Genomic DNA, 23076 nt, shown 5'->3' with positions numbered 1-23076 from the left:
TCCGACGCAGAAAAGAAGGAGAGGCTCCAGCTTCAGGATCTGGATAGGAGCAACCTGCATGGAGCCAAGTGAGAGACGTCAGAGGGAGAAGCATGACTTCACTGTGACACATGCACTGAAATTAAAGCAAGTCTTACATACTGTAATGGTTCTTTGATTTTCTTGTATTTCAGTACAAGTTATGTGGGCCTGTGCTCATTTGGCATGACGACAACGCCACCTTGTGGCAGTCGGTTTACAATCCGGCTCCAAGCCTCAAATTCAACACATTTTTGAGTGTGAGAAGTCAAAGGAACAGTGGTGGACAGTAACGGAGTAAATTTACTTGAGTACTGTACTTAAGTACATATCCAGAGGATTTGTACTTTACTTGAGTATTAGATTTCTTTGGTACTTATTACTCTTACTTGAATACATTTCCAAGACAAATATTTTTACTTTTACTCAAGTCAATTTCTAGGAAGGCTGAAAAGTACTCGTTACTTTCAGGTCTGCTCTTTTTTCTTCTTCCCTAAAATCCTATTGGACACAAGCTGTTTTTGTCAAAGGAGGAGACCTATCACAGTGCACGCTCTCCACTGGGATGTACGTAAAGCGGAAATACGTCAAGCCTCCTCAAAACCATACCGCCAAAGTAGCCTGCGTTTGTCAAGACAGAGCCGCAACAAGTGAAGACAGAGCCGCAACAATGGCTACGCCTGCGTCAGGAGAAGAAAGACAATCCGCTGAGTCGTCTGAGTCTGATAATGAGCCAGACTCGGAGCAGGGACTTTCACAAAATCCTTTTTGTGGTTTTATATAACATTGTGGTTCTAAAAGCAGCACATCAGTGCAGCTGGTTTCAAAGAGTTAATTCTCAGAAACAAGAGTTAAAAGATCCTTAAATTAATTTAGAAAAAATATAGTAATTTACTGATGTGGAAAATAAGAAATTTACTCTTACTCTTACTTAAAGTAAATTTAAAAGCATTTAGTTTTGGATACTTAAGTAACTTTAAAAGCAAGTACTTTTCTACTCTTACTCGAGTAATATTTTGACTGAGCTACTTTTACTTGTAACGGAGTAAATTTTGACCAGTAGTATTTGTACTCTTACTCAAGTACTGGGGTTGAGTACTCTGTCCACTTCTGCAAAGGAAATCTTATCAGAGCTTTAATGATGAATGAGTCACCCTTACGTGTTTTTTCAAAAAGCAAACGTTCCCCATAGATGTCCTTACCTGGGCCACTGTTCTCCGGCTCAGATCTTTCATCTTTAGTAAGATTCTGTGTCCTATATAGATTAAACAGATGTCAACAACTATCAGCACTCTGATTTTAACAAGATGAACAGCTTCAATAAAGTAAATAAATATTTAGGTCAAAAATATTTCAGGATCAACACTTTATTTATAAACACAAAAGTGGGCTAAATTCTAGCATTATGTTGCTAATCATAATACAGACTAATACATTGTTAAAAAATATTTAATACATATTGGATCTTGTTAAAAAAAGAGCAACAGTGACCCCTATGTCCATCCAGTGGTCCCTATGGAAGAATACAGGTACCTGGGGGTGTACTTTAATAACAAGGACTGGACCAGAAACACTGAGGCTGTCTACAAGAAGGCCTGAGTTTCCTTTAACATCGGCGGGTCGATGCCGAGGAGGTTTTATGAGTCTGTTGTATCCAGTGTGATCTTCTTTGGTCCATATTGGACAATGTCAATCACCCTCTCTATGACACACTGGCCAGCAGAGGAGCACCTGCAGCAGAATGGAAATCCCTCTTGCCTGTGGCCAAGTGGCGTCAATTCAGTCGAAGCTAAGGTATGGCAAGGTTACGAGTCACAGAACTTAACTAGAGTATCAATCAACATGTCCAGCAAATACTCATCACAGAAGTCTGCTACAATATGTACAGTAGCTTATCTGTGCGGTCAAGAAAATTTGAACTTTTTCAAATGCAGTCTCGCTCACTGCAAAAACTCAAAATCTTACCAGGAATATTTGTCTTATTTATAGTTAAAATGTCTCATTTTTAGTCAAAAGATCTCATTACAAACAAGAGTCATTACCAGAAAAAAAACTTATTTGACCATTTTCACCTGTTTCAAGTAAATTTTCACTTGAAATAAGTAGAGAAATCTGCCAGTGGGACAAGATTTATCTTCTCATTACAAGCAAAACAGTCTTGTTCCATTGGCAGATCTTTCTACTTATTTTAAGTGAAAATCTACTTGAAACAGGTGAAAATGGTTGTTTTTGAGTCTTGTCTTAAATGTAATGAGACTTTTTTTGACAAAAAATTAGACATTTTAACTAGAAATAAGACAAATATTCTTGTTAAGAGTTTTTGCAGTGTATAATAACTAGTGGAATCGATCATGTTGTTCTGATTTACAGTTATTCTATATGTATTAAGTAATAGAATAATCAATACAAAGAGACACAGAGTAATTCCATAAATTATATATATATATATATTTTAAAAAACAAACATTTACATTTAACCCTTGAAGCCAAGGTGTGGCGGCTGCCGTACCGTCATACCCAATTGACGCCCCTGCTGTGGCCATCAAACTTTATAACACCTAAGACAGTCAGACCAACCTCTCCGTAATTTGGACCAAAAACAAGGACAATCATACATATATATATATATATATATATATATATATATATATATATATATATGCCTCACTGGGGAACAAATAAAAATATATATATAATATATATATATACATGTCTTTTTTTTATTATTATTAATATATGTTTTAAATGCAAATTTTTTAAAAAATAACATACACAACACTGATTCATACATTGACTTTGACTTACATCTATTTACCGGATGTATGAACCAAAAATATAGTGTTGCCTGTGACTACATTTATATTGTTATATGCCAGCTCCTCTGGACCACAACACATTGCCTAAACATTTGGGAGGACTGCAAAATGAAGATAAACATTAGGTTAAAAAGAAAAATAATTATTTCAAAGCCAATAGCTAAATGTTATCCTGAATTCTCACCAAAACAGTGTAAAAACTGAGAATTGGAGAGAAAACTTCCACGTTTTCAATAGTGAGTAAGAAAAATAATAAAAGCCTGTTAAAAAAAAAAAAAGTAAAAACATTTCCCTTGTAATGTGGCATGAACCTTTGGTTTTCAAATATCAGCTGGCCGGTGCTGATCCCTGCAGTTGTGAGCAATACTCTTTCAGTCTTATTTAGCCTCCCACATGTGATGCATCACAAACAGGTTGTTCATCCGAGTGTTTTTCCACAGTTAAAGGCCATAGCTGACAAACAGAAAAATTATACGTTTACTTTGTTAATGCGAGTTGCAGCTAACTTGATTTTGAAGTGGGACCAAAAAGGTGAACTTGAAAGTCCAACTCCATGTGTTCCGTTTGAAAATGCTTCCCTGCAACTCGGAGACTCCTGCTTGAGTCGATATCCACTTATGTGCGGATTGATGCTAAAAACTGCTACTTAACTTTCTCCAAACCCTCCGTAATTAAGTTGGAGAACTTTTTTTATACCTTGATATTCTCACATCTTACCCTTCAAGTATGCAGCTGAGGGATGTGTCGTCCTCGGACCCTAAAACAAAAATACGGTCCTCAGCAAGCAGCTTCCCTCGGATTATTCAACTGTACTACATTTCTCCAGGTTAACTCACTTTCCCTGGGTTGGATTGAAGGTAACACCCTCTTTGGATTGAATTGGAAAGCTGCTCCCTGGAAGGACCTGAGTGTTTGGTGAACAGAGGCTTCAGCTCCGCCCTGGCTGAAACTCGGTCTCCCCTCCGACCTCAGAGTCCGACTAGTCAGTCTCGCGTTTGGCTGGTAGCTCATGTTGAGGTCTTAATACCTTCCGGAGACATGACTTTACTGTACGCAGAATTAAATCACCATTTTAACCTGTTATTTAGTCTCACTGTCCGTCCGCGTTTGTGCTAAACTCCCTGGTCAAATGCTACCCGACCTCCGTCACCATGGAAACAAGCTCCAACGCTCCAGCAGCCTCTTCAAACCCTTCTGACTTAGAGCAATATGTAGAAATATGGATTTGTGCTATTCATTCAGATTTACATAATATATTACCTCAAGAACACCACAACTAAAGTGTTCAGCACCATTAATCTTACATGTTCTTAAAAATGGCAACTTATATAAGTATATAACCAAAAAGGTCACTTTGTGTAAGATGCAATCAAACTCTCAAAACCAAGAACGTTTTTTTCCATGTTTTTATTTTACATTTTGAGTCTTTGTTGAAAACCTGTTGAAAAGGAGGGGACAAAAAACATTGTTTTAAAAAAAAGAAAAAGAAAGACATGTTTACAATTTAATGAGGGTAAAGCCACAACAACAAAGCAGAATTACAGCATTTCCTCAAAAAGAAACATTGATTTATTTCTACTGCTTGGGGTTCCAGACACTATCTTTAACTCATTCATGATGTGACATTTTAATACATTGTCTTGATTTGGAGCCTTCAAAGCTAGATTTGAAATAATGGAGAAACAAAACAAAAACCACCCTGTGTATTTGGATCCGCTTCAACTGGAGGGCCATTCATTCCAATGGGAATCCTTGGGAAACTATTCTTCTTAACTTGGCGATTCTTTTCTTTTGACAAGAATATTTAGGTTTTTAAATACCTGACAGGTATTTAAAAACCTAAATATTCTTGTTAGATGGTAAAGCCATGGACAAAATAATTTTTTTTTTAAATCATGCCTAGAATAAGTTGGAAAATTGCAATTTAGCAGCAGTATTTTTTACATACTCCCCCACAACTTTAGAGTACTGTTACACTTAGATTAAAGTAACAGACATCATAGAAGAGGTGACTAATATACTTAAGAAAAAAACTAAAAAGTTCATCTTTGACGGCCTCATAAAAGCACCGTATCCTACGAGGACCCTCAGAGATTTGGAAGGAAGCTGAAGTTTCTAATTAAAAAAGGGCTACTCTGATCTCGATACTTCTTTTGCATTATGAAATCCAAGCCATTCTTAATTTGGATAACTTCTTGTTCTTCGCAGGCTTTTCTGCAAAAGATGAGGAAGGTACCATATGCTACAGCAGAAGAAACTGATCCCATCAACTCATCAGTGGCAGAAAACATGCAGGTCTGAAACGCCAAAAACAGCATGAACATTTAATCAAATTACTAATAAAGATGGAGAAAAGCTAGATTCATTATCGTTTTAACTCCAAAATGCACATCACTGTATTCTTGATTTTTTTATTTGAGGAAACACTGTAATCCTGTAACTTAGTTAAAAGCATCATGCTAACCAACAACAGTTTGCATAATGCTTAGGATTACTTCATTTGTTATGAGGCTTCTTAGTCAAGATGTGGTTTCAGACAAGTTTGGCTTATTTACAGCTTTTTTTTCACCATAGTCGATAAGACGGGGAAAAAAGATGTGCATCATTAACCACATTAACAGTATGGCTCATTTTCAAGACCTGCAACTCACCATAATTTCAGTTCATTCTTCGGATCATTCTGTTGATCTGATCCTCCCTGTTGCCAGCATCACCTCCCTCAACAAAGTGCTTGGTCTTCTTGTTCATGCCACCACGAGGTGACGACAGCTTGAAGGGCCACAGGAAGTTGTTGGCGGGCTTGAAGTTCTTGCCAACTGTGTAGATCTCATGAATGAGGTCCTCAACACAAATGATGCCGTATTTGCCTGTAAATTAAAGATGATTAGTATTAATAGCTTTTTAGGAAGTCAGTTCCAACGTTAGTTTCTCCATTATGAAATAGTGTAGCAGTCGGAGACAAATAACGTATCCAAAGACAGTGTTTAAGTTGGACACTTTTGGCAGATTTGCAGCTACATTTTGCAATGACAGATTACGGAAAAGATGTAAATTCAGAAAATAGCCATTTCTACCTAAAAACAATGCGATAAGACAACTTGATATAAATTTCATCAGCAAATACTGTAGTTTAGGCCTCACATTTAACCATTTGCTACACTATCATTTCAATGGATTGTAAACCAAAGGCTTCAAAGTTTAACACAGCTTGATCTGCCCATTCTACCAATACGTCAAAATGTATTAATAAGTCTCCAACAGATCAGCAGAAGCCTCTCCTGTTGACATAACCGTGTAAGGTTCAACAAGTCAGACCAAAACATTATGAATTAAAGAAATATTGGACTGGCATGTGGTTTCAGACACAACTGGCTAAGTTTAAGCTTTTTCTCACCACAGTCGATAAGACGGGGAAAAAAGTGTACATCATTAACCACATTAGGTGCCAGGCCCCAATCTGAAACAGTGCTATGTAGTACCAGTAACCAATAGAAAGTAAATTGCCTTGTACAAAGAACACTATTTCTATATTATAGTATTAGTGTTCATATCTCATCGTATGAGCGGCGTTAACTACTTTGAAAGACTGCGTCATCCAAGTAAAGGGATATATTCATACCAAGGGCTTTCTCCACCAGAGCGTTATCTGTGAGGGCAATGCGCTGTTTCCTCATCCTCCCATGTCCACGCTTGTAGATGAGCTCACGCACAGACTTCAGGTTGGGGTATCTGATGACAAGAAATCAGTTTAAGTATATTTGTTGGTTTACCGAGTAAAGAATATATACACACAGACAGAGGCATCATGGAATGTGGTTTCAGACAAACTGGCTTAGTTTCAGTGAGTTATCACCATGGTCGATAAGACGGGGAAAAAAGTTGTGCATCATTAACGACATTCCAGCCACTACTGACATCTTAAAAAAAAAAAAAAAAAAAACAATGTAGCAACCTTACCCCCAAGCAATGTAAGGCTCTGCAATCCTGAGCATGTTGATTGAAGCCTTGTTCAGTTTGACAAATACGCCGTTGAAGATCTGACGCAGACGAAGAAGCTGCAGAACTTTGCGGACCTTTGGGCTGACACCATTGATACTAGAAGACAAAAAAAATAAAAAAATAGGGTGCAATTAGTGCTCCAAATATCATCACTAAAGCAGTCCTTGCGATAGTAGTTAGTGGTTTCAGAAAGCAATTGGCTTAGGTTAGAAATCTGTATCACCATAGTCGATATGACGGGGAAAGAGTGTGCATCATTAACCACTCGAAACATACATGGATTGCTACACAGTTTAGAGAAAAAAAAAAATCTTCATAGCAGGCACAATTACCATCACTTCACTGCAATTAAACGTTGAACTACAAGGTCCTTAAATTACTGCTGTATGGCAAGCTTGTATGGTGAAGATGAAGAGGTTACGCAGAATTTACTTTAATGAAACAGCAAGTAAAAACTAAATTGGACACCTCCAGCCCATCTCACTAAACATTGGAGCCCCTACTGTTTAACTACAGACCTAAAACATGTAACACCATCAGTTGATATAGAATTTAGGCAGTTTCAAAGTTGCAAACACAACAGAACTGTTGTAGACACCTCAGGCTTTAGGTAAGTTGGACTTAAAGCAATAAAGTCGAGATATATCATATACCCACATACAGTACAGACCAAAAGTTTGGACACTTCCCCATTTGTTTGAATGAGAAGGTGGGTCCAAACCTTTGGTCTATACTGTATACAGGACTGTCTCAGAAAATTTGAATATTGTGATAAAGTTCTTTATACATTCTGGATTCATTACAAATCAACTGAAATATTGCAAGCCTTTTATTATTTTAATATTGCTGATTATGGCTTACAGTTTAAGATACCCAGAATATTCTAATTTTTTGAGATAGGATATTTGAGTTTTCTTAAGCTGTAAGCCATGATCAGCAATATTAAAATAATAAAAGGCTTGCAATATTTCAGTTGATTTGTAATGAATCCAGAATGTATGACATTTTTGTTATTGCATTACAGAAAATCACAATATTCTAATTTTCTGAGACAGTCCTGTATATCATATACCCACATACAGTACAGACCAAAAGTTTGGACACTTCCCCATTTGTTTGAATGAGAAGGTGTGTCCAAACCTTTGGTCTGTACTGTATATTTATATATAAAGATCTTGCTACAGCATCTCAGCACTCCAAAAAAGATCCCAGATGAAGATAAACTGATTCCATCTCTTAAATATTTAAATGTGTGCTGAATTTCTTATTTAATCAATATACAGTCTTATTATTAAAAAAATAATAGCAATCCATGTAAATGCTACTCAGTCCAGGTTGATCCCCACCGAGGCGGCAGCACTCACCCTCTGATTCTGATCACATAGGCCAGTTTGGGCTCAGATGGCACATAGAAGTTTCCCACTTTGCGAGCAGTACGAGCCAGACGGATTTCACGCCTGTACATCTGCCTGTACTCCTTGTGGTAAGTCTCGGCCCTCTTGTAGATCAGTTTCCTGGTCACCTTGCGGACCTGAGAACAAAAGCCACACTCCCGTTCAGCACTGCAGCATCACAGGACTGTAAAACCAAACTAATGTTGCTCCACTACCTTCTTCTCCGCCAGGATCTTCTTCACCCGCATGGCCTTCATGGTGGCGTAGGCCTTTCGCCTTTTCAAAAGGCTCTCGGGGACCGCCGGCACCTTCTTTTTTCTGTAAAGAAATGTATTTGAGAAACGCAGACACAAAGAAGGCACCACCTTGGTAATATTTACTAAATATACACGTGGTATATACATCCTGATAAAGCACCCATCACCCCAGCCGGTTCTAGTGCACAAAATACACCTTATTTTGATTAAATATAACGCGCTCACTTAATCGTCAAGTCAGCCATATATCCATAAAGTTAAGCCACATATCTCTGATCTCACTTAAAACAAAAGGACACGTATTTCCATCGCGTCCGGAGAAACGCTTCACAGCCATGTTGTACGATGCTACACACACAGTCGCTACAAAGTGATCATAACAGGAGTAACTCACCACCATCCTCAACAATACAACACTTAATCAAGAGTAGTTGAACTAAATAACTCATCCACTGAGTAAAAGGTTCCTCTGCGGCGGTTTAATTAGCAGATGCACTTAGATTTTAACACGGAGACCAACACTCACTCTGCGTCCGCCATTGCGATCACCGGGAAAGAGAAATTCTCTTTTGCGCATGTGCGGAATAAAACCTCACGGACCTCTACGGGGGTGTCTTCTCAGCTGCCTGACTGGCCTGCAGATTAAATGGATTTTTCTTTTTTTCTCTTTCATGTCAAATTTTACCTAACATAGTCCTGAAAAAAATCAGTTACCGGTACATGTCAAATTAAGCTGGTAGGCCTCTACATAAAATAGTGTAACGAAGGTTGATTTAAAACGTGTTTTCTGCCATGTGTTCACATACTTGTGATTTTAGTTATGTTATTGCTTTATAATTAAAATATAGCGCCATTTAAATACGCTAATTATCCTTTGTCTACATTCTTGCATGAAATAAAGCCTAAATTTACTTTGTCACCTACTTTGTTACTGGGACTTCATTGTATTCCTCTGTTGTAAGTCACTTTGGACATAGTTGTCTGCTAATTGTAATGTAATGTGATGGAAGCATTAACAGTAACATTTTAACAAATTTTCTTCTGTAAGATTGGTTTCCGCAGCAATTTAAAATAATTTACATCTTAAAATATCTTGATTTTAAGCCATTAAAGAGATTTAAAAAAAAAAAACATATTTAGTCTAATTTCCCCATGAAACTCAAATATCTAAACCTCAACATTTCAAATTACGTTTTGCTAAGAAAAGAAATGTCTAAGAGAAATAACTGTGTATTTGTGAAAAAGATATAAAATAAATATATAACACTAGTTATATTTAGGCGATTTTAATTTTATAAATTCCTTTTAGATCGATTTTCAGAGATGGTTACAAACTAAGAAATATATTTCCAAATGTCACTACTTCAAAATGTAATCATTTCAATCAATAAAAACAGCGTGCTGCTATGTGTCAGTTTGGAAAAGTTGTATCCCAATCCTCCGCCGGCAGGGGGCGCTGTCCCCTAACATTACAGAGCGGAATCAGAACATCTGCAGCAGTTCCCAAAGGGAAGGTTGCGCTGGTTGAGCTGATGTGGCTTAGAAGAAAACTAACATCTGCACTTCCTCTAAAAACAGCCATAGTTATGAAGACAAGACATAATATAATGTAAGTCATTCACGATGTATATTCTGGAGGTTAATTCCAATTAAAGCACAAACGCATTTATTAAATATGCAAAATTAGTTTAATTCAAAGTTTCACCTTACTTTTCTTGAGTATTCAGCCACCCAGTGCCATTTTTTTTCTATTGCTATTAGACAAATGTATGCATCTCTCTTTATAATAAAATCAGGTATATTTACTGCGAGGCTATCTGAAAAACAGGCCCGTTTTCCAAACGCTCATTTAGTTTATTCTTAGCTATAATGAAAAGAACCTTGTTTTTGTTGTACACAGAAACTGTATAATTACTGAACAAACCCTCCATGATGTCATCATAGGTTTTCTGAAGAGTGGTTTTGATGCCTCTTTTTTTCTTTTAGTGTGTGGCACCAAATGGGTGGACCAAACAGGCCCAAGAAGCCCACTGGAACATGCCTGCCTTCTGTCAGTCACAGTTAGCCGTGGGAGTGGGGGTATGCCAACAAACACGGGCAGCAGAATATTCCATTTCTAATTTGGTTTGAGTGGAGAAATCAGAAATGGCCACTGCATTTAGCCAACGCTGTGTAGCTAAGCTTTGCATAATGACAATGACTGATGCGGAAGTGGGGATAGCTAGACATTAACTAAGCTGGCATGGAATCAAAAGCCCATATCCCCATGTATTACATAATATATCACTTTGGATTATTTAACCTGATGTGGTACGAAAAATATATAACTTTTAATGTGATATCTATCTATGGAGGCTAAAAGCGTTTATTTGAACCAGGCTGTAAACGTGTTAATTTCTGCTGCAAAGGTGAACATTGTAACATGGGAGTCAATGAAGACTGACAGGCTTTTATAGACAACTCTCAGGACGTTACTTAAGTCTGTGTTGGGGTCAATCGGGAAGTTGGATTGTTGGGGCTTGGTTCTACATCTCTTGTTCTCCACTCTATTTTTTTTTGTTGTTCCTTGCCACGCCTCTCCTGTCCACCAGAAACGCCCACCAAACTTTTAATACTCAAGGAAGTATGTGGGATTCCATTGTTCAGCTCTGTGTACCACTTTCTGTTTATGTAGCCTACCTAGGTGACTCACTTTCCCTTTCCATCACCTCCACACTTACTCTGGAGTGTCATGGATATTTATAACGTTGATGGAAGTTTGAAACAATTGAGGAAGTTCAAACCTATACAATGAAACTGGGAAGTCACTGAAACGACTACTGCAACAATTATTTTTCCTTTGGGAATAAATCAATTATTTAACTGACTTTTGAATTGAATGGATTGAATTCAATAAAATTAAGTTGAGATATTCTTTGAGGAAAATCTTCATTTATACCCACCTAAATTTAGGTGCTTAACTGTGAATGATTTAAATTATGCCTCAGATATATGCTGTCTGTGTAAATTCAAGAATTCTGATGCCTTGATTCCACTTTCCACATCAATTGGGGTGAAATATCTCACAGAACATGGCTCCTGGAGTTCAACATAAGGAAGCACAAACTGATATTTTTAAAACAAACGCAAAGTATATTATGCTCGAAAAACAGTGAAAGTTTATAAAGTCAAACATTTTGAGTTAGTTTTTTCCCCTTTTCTCCTTATTTCACTGCTGAGGTGACAAAATGCACAAACAAAAAATATATTTGCTAGGTTAATGTTGCTGGCTGAACTTGAATTTTAACTTTATATCCACAAATATAAGCTGTTCTTCATAAAGCACAGTAATGCCTGGTCACAGATCATCCAGGGGGATAGAGCCCCAGAAAACCTAGAACCGGCTCTGTTCATAACACACCAATCCCAGTCGTGCTCTATTCACCTCTAAAAATGAGAAAAAAGAAAAGAATTATAGACATCACAAACACAAGATGTTACGTAAGAGTATTAGGGCCATGCAGGAGAAAAAATATTTGAGAGGGGAAGATTTTTTTTTATTGTGCACTTCGAGAAAAAAGTCAAAATCTCGAGAAAAAAGTCGAAATGTCGAGAATAATGTTGAAATACAATTTCGAGAAAAAAGTCGAAATTTCGTGAATAAAGTCGAAATTTCAAATTTTTCTCAACATTTTGACTTTATTCACGCAATTTTGACTTTTTTCTCGACATTTCGACTTTTTTTTCGACATTTTGACTTTTTTCCCTCGACATTTCGACTTTTTTCTCAACATTTCGACTTTTTTCTCGAAATTGTACTAATTGTACTGTAATTGTACTGCATAATGAAGAAAAAAAAAAATCTTCCTCTAAAATATTATTCTTATTTTTCTCCTGCCTGGCCCTAATTCTCTTCTGTAAAATGTTGATGTAAAACTGGCTGCTTACCAATAAATTGATTTTAATAAGATCAAAGGCACAAGTCTTTTTTTAAACAGTAGAAAAAGCCTGGGTCTTTTGCAACAGATTAGTGTTAAAAAAAAAAAATGTAAGCTTACATCACCTCTGAATGTAGTGCATCATGGACCTGGCACATCACTGTGACAGGCGGCCAGCTCTCCCTCCCATTGGGTCTAACGGTGATGGGTGGACGGAATAAAAGGCAGCGTGATGCGGCTGAGGACAGATGAGTGCTGAGCGCCGACAGGGAGGGGTTGCAGCCGCGCTTCATAGACGCTCCTTACTCACTGCAGCTGTGCTTTATAACTGGACTCTGACCGAGCAGCAACTCCTCTCCCTTTAGAAATTGGGGCTCTGGCGTGCACTTTCCCACCACTTTTCTGTATCAGCAGCGGTCTCCTCCAAGTTTTTTGCCGGCGCAAAAGCCTGTGCTGCGAACAGGTTGGAGGGAAGAGACAAGAGACATCCCCGCTGCAGTCTTCATTCATTTTTGTCTTTTTTCTTTTTTGAATTGATTAAAAAAACCAAAAACAAACTTGGCCAAGATGATGATAATCATCGCGGAGTTCTTCGTGGTTATCCTGAAGGTGCTCTGGGCGTTTGTGACGGCCGGAGCCAAGTGGGTGGTGCGGCCGAAGGAGAAGAGCGTGGCCGGCCAGGTGTGCGTGATCACCGGGGCCGGCGGCGGCCTCGGCCGCCTCTTCGCCCAGGAGTTCGCCCGCAGGCGAGCCATCCTCGTCTTATGGGACATAAACAGCCAAAGCAACGAGGAGACGGCGGAGATGGTGCGGCAGATTTACCACGAGTTAGACACTCCCAGCCCCAAAGACGGTAAGTTAAAGCTTGAATTATGGTTACGCAAAATGTCACATTTACAAGTTGTAAAAGATGCATTTAGAAATCAAGTCCTTTTTTTTTTTTTTTTAATAATTATATCTAATAATGTGGCTTTATAAGTCCAAATGAAGTGGCCATTAGACCCCTTCTACTATTCATGGTTGATTTTAACTTGTAACACTTTGAGATTTGTTTTTAATGAAAAGTCCACTAGAAATAAAAATTATTATTATAAACTCTAATTGATCCCCCCCCTCCGTTTCCGTCTTTCCTCCCTCTCAGGACCTGTCGGGGGTGTAGAGGAAGTCCCCACTTTCCAGCCTCAAGTCTACACCTATGTGTGTGACGTGGGGAAGCGTGAGAGTGTGTATTCCACGGCGGAGAAGGTGCGACGGGAGGTGGGAGAAGTGGACATACTGATCAACAATGCAGGTGTGGTCTCGGGCCACCACCTCCTGGAGTGTCCCGATGAGCTGATCGAGCGCACCATGGTGGTCAACTGCCACGCACTCTTCTGGGTGAGCTGAGACACTTGTAATGCATGCTTTGGTTATGCCCCCTCCACCCCCTTGTTTTTATTCAAGCTGCATTGTGAACTCCATGCCTCCTCAAAAGTCCCCCCATAGCCAAAGTCAAGAATCAAAGGTGTTCAAGGCACATGTGCCAACAGAAAGTAGAGAGACTGACCATGTATGGTCATTCTTTCTGGCCTACCGAGATTTCAGATCTAAGGGGTTTCATTCTGCCAGAGGACAGTCATGGGTTTGGCTTTAGAGATCTTGCCTCTTCGCTATGCTTTGGCAGCAGCAGCAGCCAGCGATGATCCTTGAGGTATGTTGGAGCTTCCTCCTCGTCTCCTTTGCTGTGCAGATCTGCACAAGCCTGACGTGTGATGGACGCAGGCCTCCCAATGCAGGTCGGTTAAAGCCTTGGATCAGCTCGGCGCATTTCGTTGGCAGGTGGTGGTTTGATGTGTATCGGATTCTTGGCCTGGCTCTGTTCCTGAGGCATTTTCTTTTGTTTACTTACCTCCCAAGATATGTGGAGATTATGTGAATAAGTTGCGCTTTGTGTACGCACAGGACATGGCATTGATGGTGTTTCGGGAGAAAGGGATGAAGAAAATTGTAGATGGAGCCTTTTGAGAGTCATCAGAAATTCATAGAGTTTGGTGTTTAGGTCTGATCCTTTCATCTATTTTTGGAAGATGTATTTACTTGACTGTGGATAATTAGTTTATTTAAAAAAAATATATATACATGTCTTATTTGGGCTTAGTGTGGAGTAATCTCATAGTATGGCTTTGAGTTAAGCATCATCTTTTCTATTTCTCACGACACACTAACCAGTCATCAAAGAGAGGCAGGCATGTGTTTGGAGGCTTCTTCTGTCTTGCTCCCTTTTTTTCTTTTTTTAAACCATGAAACCACAATTATATGAAGCTCCCTAATTGAGCATGGAAATCTCCTGCGTGGTCAAACAGATTGTGTGTATTTCCTCCCTAATGGATGCTCTATTCATGTCCCTCTCCGCTGGTTATCTCCGTGTGCTGTTACATGGAGGATTTGGAGTCAGGATCCAGTGGTTGGGTGGCAGATTTGGAATTGTTAATGGAGGGCTGTGTTTGTGTTCTCCAGTATTCTTTGGAGAGCGTGGTTTCTTTAGGGGGGGGGGGGGGGGGTTTGCAGATGAAAGAAGGATTTAATGAATGGCGACAGCCAGAATGGAGGATGTGGTTCATTAACGACATAAGCTCAGTGAATAGAGCTTAGACTAACAGATCTGTAGGCTCTCCTCTCTTACAAACACAGAACAGTTACTCACAGCATGCAGGTGCTAGTTTCTTTATTATTGTTGTATTTTCCTTTTCTGAACAGGCCTCTAACAGGGGATGACATGTGGTTTGTTACTCATCAAAAACGAGTTTAAAAATGTGCTTCAAATTTATTTGATTATTTTTAAAGCTTTTATTAGATTTGGATGCAAATTTAATACGTTTTGCAATGTTTTTTTATTAGATTTCAGTGCTTCTACCACGGACATAAATAGTCTTGGTTGAATTTTCTTAAGTAGGGAGATCATTGTAGTGACAACACTGAGGAGTAACTTCCAAAACCTTTCATCCTCTTAGCCAGTCAATGAAGTTTCTCAGCCTGGTGTTGGTTTCTTTTTTTTCCCTCCAAGAACAACATCATCAAGTTCAAACGTTTCATCACACTTAATTGGCATAACTGTAACTTCTCTTTTTTGGAGGGGAAATTGTATTGGAAATGAAGCAAGGATGGCAGTTGTGTTGCAGATGTCTGCCAAAGCGACCCCCGCTCAGACCCCACACATCTCTCCTCCTTTTTCAAATCCCTCTGATTCCTAATTTTGGAGGACGTGGGTGCAGCTGCATGGGAACCACCCAGGCCAGATCTGTCCATCCTGCAGTGCCATACATGATTCAGTCCTTGTTTCCTCTTGGTTTTATGAGCCAGGGTGAATTTGTCTGACGCTTTTGATGAGTCCAGCTGGCCATTCGTGATGTTTGCGGCTCGCTATTGAGTCACGCTGGCCCATGGGACGTGCAGTTATTTTGCGAGTGACGCCAGAGTTTGTGTTTTTCAAGATTAGTGGGTACCTAGTGGAATGTCATGAAAGGAAATCATCGTCACCAGCTGAGCTGGTTGGTCAAACAGGTGGTTTGTGAATGACGGAAACTCGTTCCCCTCCCCAACTTCTCTTATGCCATGACCTGAACTCTCAACATGGCGGGAAAAGTGCATAGAAATGAAAAGAGGAAGGAAGGCAGTGCCATCCCATCCACAGGCGAGAGGGTAATGGTAAGCTGCTGCTGACCCACTTTATCTGACAATTGCTTTCTTGTCTGTGGATCCGCTTGACAAGATGCCAGGCGACAGGAGCCAAGTTCTGCAGGCCGCATTCCTGCTGTAGCCAGAGAAAGGAGGCAGCCAGGCAGAAGGGTCCTACTTGACTGGCTTTTTCTTTCCTTTTTTTTTTTTTTCTTATAAGGGCCCCTCCTTAGGACTGGTGCACCTGTAGCCCTCCCTGAGGCCAACCATCACTCTGTCCTCACACGTACCTGTAGGTGTGGCTGCCCACGAGAAGGCGCGTTCTGCACTCTATCCCACTCATAAATAATTTTCCTCCACCAAAAAGCACATCATAATGCGGCTGAAATCCAGATAGTTGATCCAAATCGATTGAAGGCTTAATATCCTGAAACCCAAATTAAAAACTAAGACTGCAGTAAACTAAATGGATGGCACATGGTTACGCCAGTATAACAAGCTGCTTGAGGCGGAACTGTGCAATATGTGATTATTTGTGAATCATTTCATGACCATGAGATCCCATTTAAAAACTGGGGGAGCAGATGCAGAGAAGCCAAGATCCCATTTAGCGCACTAACTTGTATCCCTGCAGATGTGTTTAGTTGTGGAGACACAATGTTGGAAACCATAGTGTGGTGTATTTAAACCACTTCCTTGTCATTCGTGCATGTGATTTTGAGGTCAATTGGATCCTGGTTTTAGGGTTGAGTTTGCGCACCACAAAGTGGACAACCTGCATCCATCATCCCTGATGGCCACTAAAATCAACTCCAGCCCACTCAAGTTCCACGATCTGCACCAGGATCAGTCGAGCTCTTGTGCTCAGTTTTCCTCTTCCCGTTCCTCCCTTCTCTCATCCGGGGAGAAGTCAGCCCAATTAAATGGCCATCTGGTCCTACGCGAAGGCCAATATTTTGTTCATATTCCTGTTGGTCAGGCGTTAGCACTAATGCAGCCTGACACCCCAGCTGCAAGAAGCTTTGTGTGGCTTAAATGCTCCTGGGGGCACGCACCAATTAGGGGGTGCAGCAGGCAGGGCACCCCCACTTGGGCCAAGGAGGCCCGGCTGTGTCAGCGGGTAATTTAGCGGAACAAGGGCGCGTTGAGACCCAATTACGGCGGCTCTGATGTAAGACACGAGCCCCTGGTTGCCTTCACACATTTTGTGTCTGAGAGGTCAGTGGGGGTCATACCCACATGCCAGAGCTGCCATGAGAAGCAGGACATCCCAGCAGGGTGGGGGAGAGGTGGAACGGTTGGTCACGCTCAGGCCCATCCTCGATTTGAGTGAATGATCTTTCCCCTTATCAGTTATTTCAGACCACTCAGCAAAACCGAGTTGAATCTCGTGTCCTGGCTCTAAACGTAAAGCAGCGTGCCAGATCAAGCCGTTCCCTGCTGGCTGGAAGTTTCTGTGGGAGTGGGAGACTTTGGCTCCAGTCAGGTATAAGCATATCTTAAGGTAATGCTTAATTTGCACGCAACTCCCTCCCCTCCATCCGCTGCCCTTCTGGCCGAGAGATTTCTTTCTCAACAGTTGCCCAGGCCTCATGTTATCTCGCTCCCCCTTCTCCGGGCCCCAGCACTCGATGAGTTGAATATTGCAGCAACTTTAAAATTTATGTCCTGGAAAAGTGCAGATGTTTGGAGCCAAGTCGGATCATTTATACCTGGCTGTAGGAGAAACTCCAAGATGCTGAGGTCATTTATTACTTACACCAACCTTTCTGTTTATGTTTGCCTTATTGCTTCCAGTGTGTTTACTTCCCTAAACAACAAGGAGACTTCTGTATACAGAAGTCGAGTCTAAACAGAGATTGGACTCGAAGTCTGTTACAGTTAATATTTGGGTCTAGTTTTAATAAGACTTTTCCTCCCTACCAGTCTTTTCACGGCTGTACTGCCAGGTACCAAGCTCTTGCTGGCTCTGCGCTCCACTTCTGTTAATGTTTACGAGAGAGGAAGGTTGGATCATTTCAAGCTTTCAGTCTCCAGCCAATCGAACGTTAGAAATTCATTCACAAAGAACTCAAAAGCCCAAAGCAATAAGAAAAGTACCCTTTTGAGCAATTGAGAGTAAAGGAATGCAAATTTTTGCATTACACATTGTCATGTGTTGACACCAAGGTACCCCTGGTTTTAGCTTATCACCTCGGGAGCATCTTAAGTGTTCCAGGCCATGTATGGCGGTCTTTAAAGCAAACCTCCAGGTGGGAGAGTTGGTGTCATTACCATCACATGTCACACCCACTGACTGGAACAGCACTGGATACAGATGGAGCCAGAGTCGCCCAACTGCCAGAATGAGCGTAATCAACGGAATCCTCTTACACTCTGTTGGACTCCACCACATCACTAGCTCTCTGAACAAACGAGTGGAAGTGCTCAGTGTCTCACGTGGCATTGCGGTTAAATCCTTTTCATCAGAGCTCATCTCGCGGATTGTTCTGCTGACGGCTGCTCGGGCAAAGCGCAAGGCTGTGTGGGCAGATGAGAGGCTGCGTTGTATTGAGTGAGCGGAGGGCTTCGATTGGCGTTGTCACCAACTCTTTAGTGCCTGGCTCAACGACAGGCACCAGATCTGCGTGGGGAAAATAAAACACCCCAGCTTTTGCAGTATCACACACAGCTGAAACAACCTGTTCTTCGCATCAGATTAATAAAAGATAAAACTCATGTTTTTTAAATCCTGAAATGCGGTGTACCTCCGCAGCTCGGACCCCCTCCCCTCCAGTTATGAATTCTCATTCAGAGGCCTCTCTTTGCATCTCCATGGAGAAAGTGAGAGGGGGAAGGCAGAGGATCAAAGAGCGTTGGCACAGACAAACTGCAAGTGAACTAACCCCCCCTTTCCTTTTTTTTTTCTCCCCCCTTTCTTTTGCCCTTCTGTCTCCTCTGTCCTCCTCTCAGACCACCAAGGCGTTTCTCCCTAAGATGCTGGAGCTGAATCACGGTCACATTGTAACTGTTGCCAGCTCCCTCGGTTTATTCAGCACAGCTGGAGTGGAGGTTGGTATCATACACAACAACACATGCACATCCAATCGTTCCCACCATCCAAAACCAGTGCTTTTCTCCGCGGCCGCCGGCCTGCCAGCTAGCACACTGAGACCAGGGAGGTTAGGCCCCCTTTCTCTAGTTGTCCCTCCACCCGTTAAATTAAGGAACACAGATGAGCTTTGGGAGTCTCGTATAGACTCCTCTATCTGCAGCAGCGGGGGTGTGGGGGCCCCTATTGGGCATTGGCCCCAGGGCCAGAATGAGCTGACAGCTCCCCACGGTACGGAGACATCTTCATCACTACTTTGTGAAAAACTTGGTCTTCTCTCAGTATTCAGCTCATAGCTGCTTCCAAGTGATATGGCCGGCCTTCTGTTGGTTTATTTTACTTTTACGTTGATGCATGATAATATATGCAATGGTTATTTCCTTTTTAGTCTATAAATAAACGTATAATGATGTTGCCTTTTGAAGGCACCAAGCTATTGTGATTTCTAACTGCCTCGGCTGTAATTTTAAGTATGCGCACAGTCGAACCTCTTTCTTTTTAAAGATTATTTCCACCATGAACCACATCAAAGTGTCCCCACCTAGCAGAGCGGCCCCATGATGCACTAGAGGAGAATGCTAATGAAACCGTAGAGCAGCGGTTAGGCCCACTCTGGTTTTTGTGGCTGTATCATTAACGGCAAGGGGAGACGGCCCTCGGAGCCCATGGGGCATGTTTGATAATGTTCTCTGGTCCCTGGGTGCAGGAAGGGGTTTTTACAGGGCTAATCTGTTCTCTTTATTCCCCTCAGGATTACTGCGCCAGTAAATTCGGTGCCATCGGGTTCCACGAGTCTCTGAGCCACGAGATTAAAGCCTCGGAGAAGGAGGGCATCAGCATGACCCTGGTGTGCCCTTACCTGGTCGACACGGGAATGTTCAAAGGTTGCAGGATAAGGTGAGTGTCCGACACAAACTAGCTGCTGCAACTAATTCAGTGCGCCCTTTCTTTTTAAAGTGCTTTCTTGCACCTGGGCTGAGTTTGCCACTTGTAATCTTTGCATTATGAAACTGCCTCAAAAACGCAGTTCAGACTTCAAAGCAGCAGCTGATAGTTTGTTGTTACAGTTATTATAAAGCGAGTTGTATTCCATAAGTCAACACTCATCCTGAACAAAGAGGGCTTCTTTTCTTTCCCGAGGGAAAACTTCAACAACAGGTGCACCTGGTTTCCACCCCCCCTCCCCAAGCTGTCCCTGCAATAGTCTTTACTTTGTTTGATGGTTATAGTCCGCAGGTGGCATAACTGCCCCTCCCCCCTCAATTTGGGTATTAACAATGTGATTGTGGACATGGACTTTTTCCATCAGTATCACTTCATTCATGACCTAAACAAAGCACTTTACAGTGCAAAATTTACAAGGATAAATTAAAAATATGAACCCACTGGAAGCCTTTCCCTCTAGTTATTGAATGACTTCATTCATTAAAAAAAGCTCTATCAAACTCCTATATTCACGATATTTAGATTTTCTCGCTGATGGCTTTTTTTTTTTCCTTTTACAGGAAGGAGATTGAGCCTTTCCTGCCTCCTCTGAAGCCAGAATTCTGCGTAAAACAATCCATGAGGGCCATCCTCACAGACCAGCCAATGATCTGTACGCCCCGCATCGTCTACATGGTTAACTTCATGAAAAGGTGAGCAGCATCTACTCTTCTTTCCATGCTTCACTGCTCTGTCAGCTCTCGAACTGTACGTGAGCATCTTTATGGAGAGCCTTGGCACATCTCATTAACTGCTGTGAAACAGCCTGCAATTCATCAAGGTGGTGCTTGCAAGAGCACAATGAACGGGGCCAACCTCTAAAGTCAATATTTATATCTGGGTATAAGCAAAAACTCATATTTCAGTCTATTCTTAACATTGCATTGGCAATGTTGCGAATATTTCAGAACCAAATGAGGCTGTGACAATGTTATTCATTCTTTTTCCGTGCACAGCTGCTCAAACTATAAATAGTATTAGCATTTTTCCATTGAGTGCCAATTCTGCCTCTCTGACATTCTGACTGTACAAATATCTTGCATTGCTAATTTTATCCCAATGTTGTCTTTTCTTTGCAGCATTCTGCCTTTTGAGGCCATCGTGTGCATGTATCGGTTCCTCGGCGCAGACAAGTGCATGTACCCTTTCCTAGCTCAGAGAAAGGAGGCAATGAACAACAATGAGGCCAAGAATGGGATCTAGTGGACACCGTTTGCAACAGGGGCATTTTAAACCTGCCAGCATGAGGAAACAACCACTGAGGATGAAGATGGGGAAGATGAAAAGAAGAGAAGACTGAATCTAGACTGGTGCACTTGCATTGAGCAAATGCAAAGGTTTACCATATTGTTCCTCTGGAACAAAGAAAGCTGTGTACTACACAAAGGATTTATTTGTTGTGTTTTTTTGTTTGTTTTTTTTTTTTAAATCCAACATCTATATACTGTCACTAGTTTTGAAATCATACAAAAAGGTATCCAGTAATTAACTATTTACATAATGTAGTCACCAGCCTTATCTAGTGTCATTGTGGAAATATACAGTATGTTACTGTACAAACAGTAATCTTCCACTTTATTTTTGTAGACATGCACTGTAATTTGTTTTGTTTTTTTGGATGTAAACTTTTTTTTTTTTTTTTTTACACTGCCAGTGTTCTCTGCATAGGTTTAACTGCAATTCAAACTCTCCAACATCTCCCCACCCAGAGGCTCTTTTAAAGCCCAGCTTGCACAGCTATTCATGCTTGAGAATAGCTTCACAAAAAAAAGAAGAAAAACATGTCCCAATCAAAGTTGGCAATATTCCATTTATATTTTGTTAAATACTTCAACCTTAGAGACATGTAGCCTATTTTGATGTGGCGCGAGCACTCCAGATGGGGCATTTAATGGCCAGGAAGTGGCTGACTTCACCTTCACAGGAGTTTCCAGACGATGTCCCTCCACTCATCAGCCGATCCATTTTAAAAAACCTCTCGAATGAAAAGTGCATGAGACAGTTGGCATCCTGGGTTGAATCGGCATGTGACAAATTTAGAATGTATTGCTTGAGGAGAAATTTATATATTTCTCGTTGTGTTTTTTTTTTTGTTTTTTTTAAGATCTGTGGTGTTCATAATGTATCTGTTACCAATATTGTTTAAAAAAAAAAGTGTTTTCTTTTTGTAAACTTTAATTGAAAGTGTTGTCCTGACACTGATGTGTGGTTGAGGAGAGTGTTAAATGACACTAGATTTCTCTTCTCCTTGTCTCTGAAAAGCCCACTCCTGACATTTGTCCAGTTAAAGTGAATTGTATACATTTTAAAATGTTGTGAACACTCCAGTCTCCCAAGAAAAATCTCCTGACCACATTTCATGTTTGAATATTCTATACCCCTGAAGAGTTTTTGAATTTCAGCTACAGTACATTCCAATAGGCATCATTCCTTCAGTCACAGTGATGAGCCTAAATTCTCTACCTCTTAATTTTTGCCGTTTTTTTTGTGGACAGTGTAACATAAGCCTCTTTTTGTAATATTCTGAAGACTGCTCCACAGCAGAGCAAATGTGGTTCCAATGTTTAGTGTCTCTACCTAACTTAAATTAATAAAGTGATTTAGATTATTACATGGTGTCATGTAATGCTTGTGAACTCTTAAAGGCAGGGTAAGTAACGTCTGGATGATGTTATGTTTTGGTATTTGGAACAAAGCAAGTACACCAGATTTGGACTGTATTTTGTAGTTCATACTTGGCGAGTGTGACTCGGCACGGCATACCTCGGATGATGGAATAATGCAATTTGGTCTTTCTGCTAATGGAAAAATGGTGTACTTGATGGAGTCACTGCTTGGCTAGCGGAGAAATGCTTTCAAGTCTACAGTTCAATTGAATATAAATGGGACTTAAAATGAAATCCTAACAAATGTTTAACAGTTTTTCTGTTTTATTTAATTAATTTG

At 40.6% G+C, this 23076-nt stretch overlaps 2 protein-coding genes and 3 non-coding genes across 5 annotated transcripts; 1 reads left to right on the top strand and 4 right to left on the bottom strand.

Moving 5' to 3' along the window:
- Positions 1 to 4222: 4222 nt before the first annotated feature.
- Positions 4223 to 9113, bottom strand: rpl7 (ribosomal protein L7). The gene is made up of 7 exons (XM_061713361.1): positions 9011 to 9113; positions 8443 to 8545; positions 8198 to 8364; positions 6792 to 6929; positions 6454 to 6563; positions 5486 to 5701; positions 4223 to 4272 (listed from the first exon to the last, which is right to left on the bottom strand). Exons 1-6 carry the CDS (start codon positions 9022 to 9024, stop codon positions 5493 to 5495), a joined length of 741 nt encoding a protein of 246 aa, XP_061569345.1. The 5' UTR covers positions 9025 to 9113; the 3' UTR covers positions 4223 to 4272; positions 5486 to 5492.
- On the bottom strand, positions 5358 to 5450 carry LOC133423764 (small nucleolar SNORD12/SNORD106). The gene has a single exon (XR_009770834.1). It is a non-coding gene; the product is annotated as a small nucleolar SNORD12/SNORD106 (small nucleolar RNA).
- LOC133423763 (small nucleolar SNORD12/SNORD106) lies at positions 6184 to 6274 on the bottom strand. Its single transcript, XR_009770833.1, has one exon. It is a non-coding gene; the product is annotated as a small nucleolar SNORD12/SNORD106 (small nucleolar RNA).
- On the bottom strand, positions 6644 to 6734 carry LOC133423762 (small nucleolar SNORD12/SNORD106). Its single transcript, XR_009770832.1, has one exon. It is a non-coding gene; the product is annotated as a small nucleolar SNORD12/SNORD106 (small nucleolar RNA).
- A 3525-nt stretch (positions 9114 to 12638) lies between the features above and the next one.
- rdh10a (retinol dehydrogenase 10a) lies at positions 12639 to 22741 on the top strand. Its single transcript, XM_061713469.1, has 6 exons — positions 12639 to 13254; positions 13543 to 13778; positions 19008 to 19106; positions 19898 to 20043; positions 20652 to 20783; positions 21210 to 22741. Exons 1-6 carry the CDS (start codon positions 12969 to 12971, stop codon positions 21331 to 21333), a joined length of 1023 nt encoding a protein of 340 aa, XP_061569453.1. The 5' UTR covers positions 12639 to 12968; the 3' UTR covers positions 21334 to 22741.
- Positions 22742 to 23076: the final 335 nt, after the last annotated feature.

The sequence above is a fragment of the Cololabis saira genome, chromosome 22, assembly GCF_033807715.1.
Source record: "Cololabis saira isolate AMF1-May2022 chromosome 22, fColSai1.1, whole genome shotgun sequence".
In the NCBI taxonomy this organism is placed as follows: Eukaryota; Metazoa; Chordata; class Actinopteri; order Beloniformes; family Belonidae; genus Cololabis; species Cololabis saira.
The sequence above is the reverse complement of the archived record's forward strand: the minus strand, read 5'-3'. Positions and strand labels throughout refer to the sequence as shown.

Coding starts and splice junctions, on each gene's coding strand:
- rpl7 (XM_061713361.1), bottom strand. Junction 8,365..8,442: donor AGATCCTGGCGGAGAAGAAG/GTAGTGGAGCAA, acceptor TTTTGTTCTCAG/GTCCGCAAGGTGACCAGGAA. Junction 6,930..8,197: donor TATGTGATCAGAATCAGAGG/GTGAGTGCTGCC, acceptor TTTGTCTTCTAG/TATCAATGGTGTCAGCCCAA.
- rdh10a (XM_061713469.1), top strand. CDS start 12,969: ATGATGATAATCATCGCGGAGTTCTTCGTGGTTATCCTGAAGGTGCTC. Junction 13,255..13,542: donor CACTCCCAGCCCCAAAGACG/GTAAGTTAAAGC, acceptor CCTCCCTCTCAG/GACCTGTCGGGGGTGTAGAG. Junction 13,779..19,007: donor ACTGCCACGCACTCTTCTGG/GTGAGCTGAGAC, acceptor TCCTCCTCTCAG/ACCACCAAGGCGTTTCTCCC.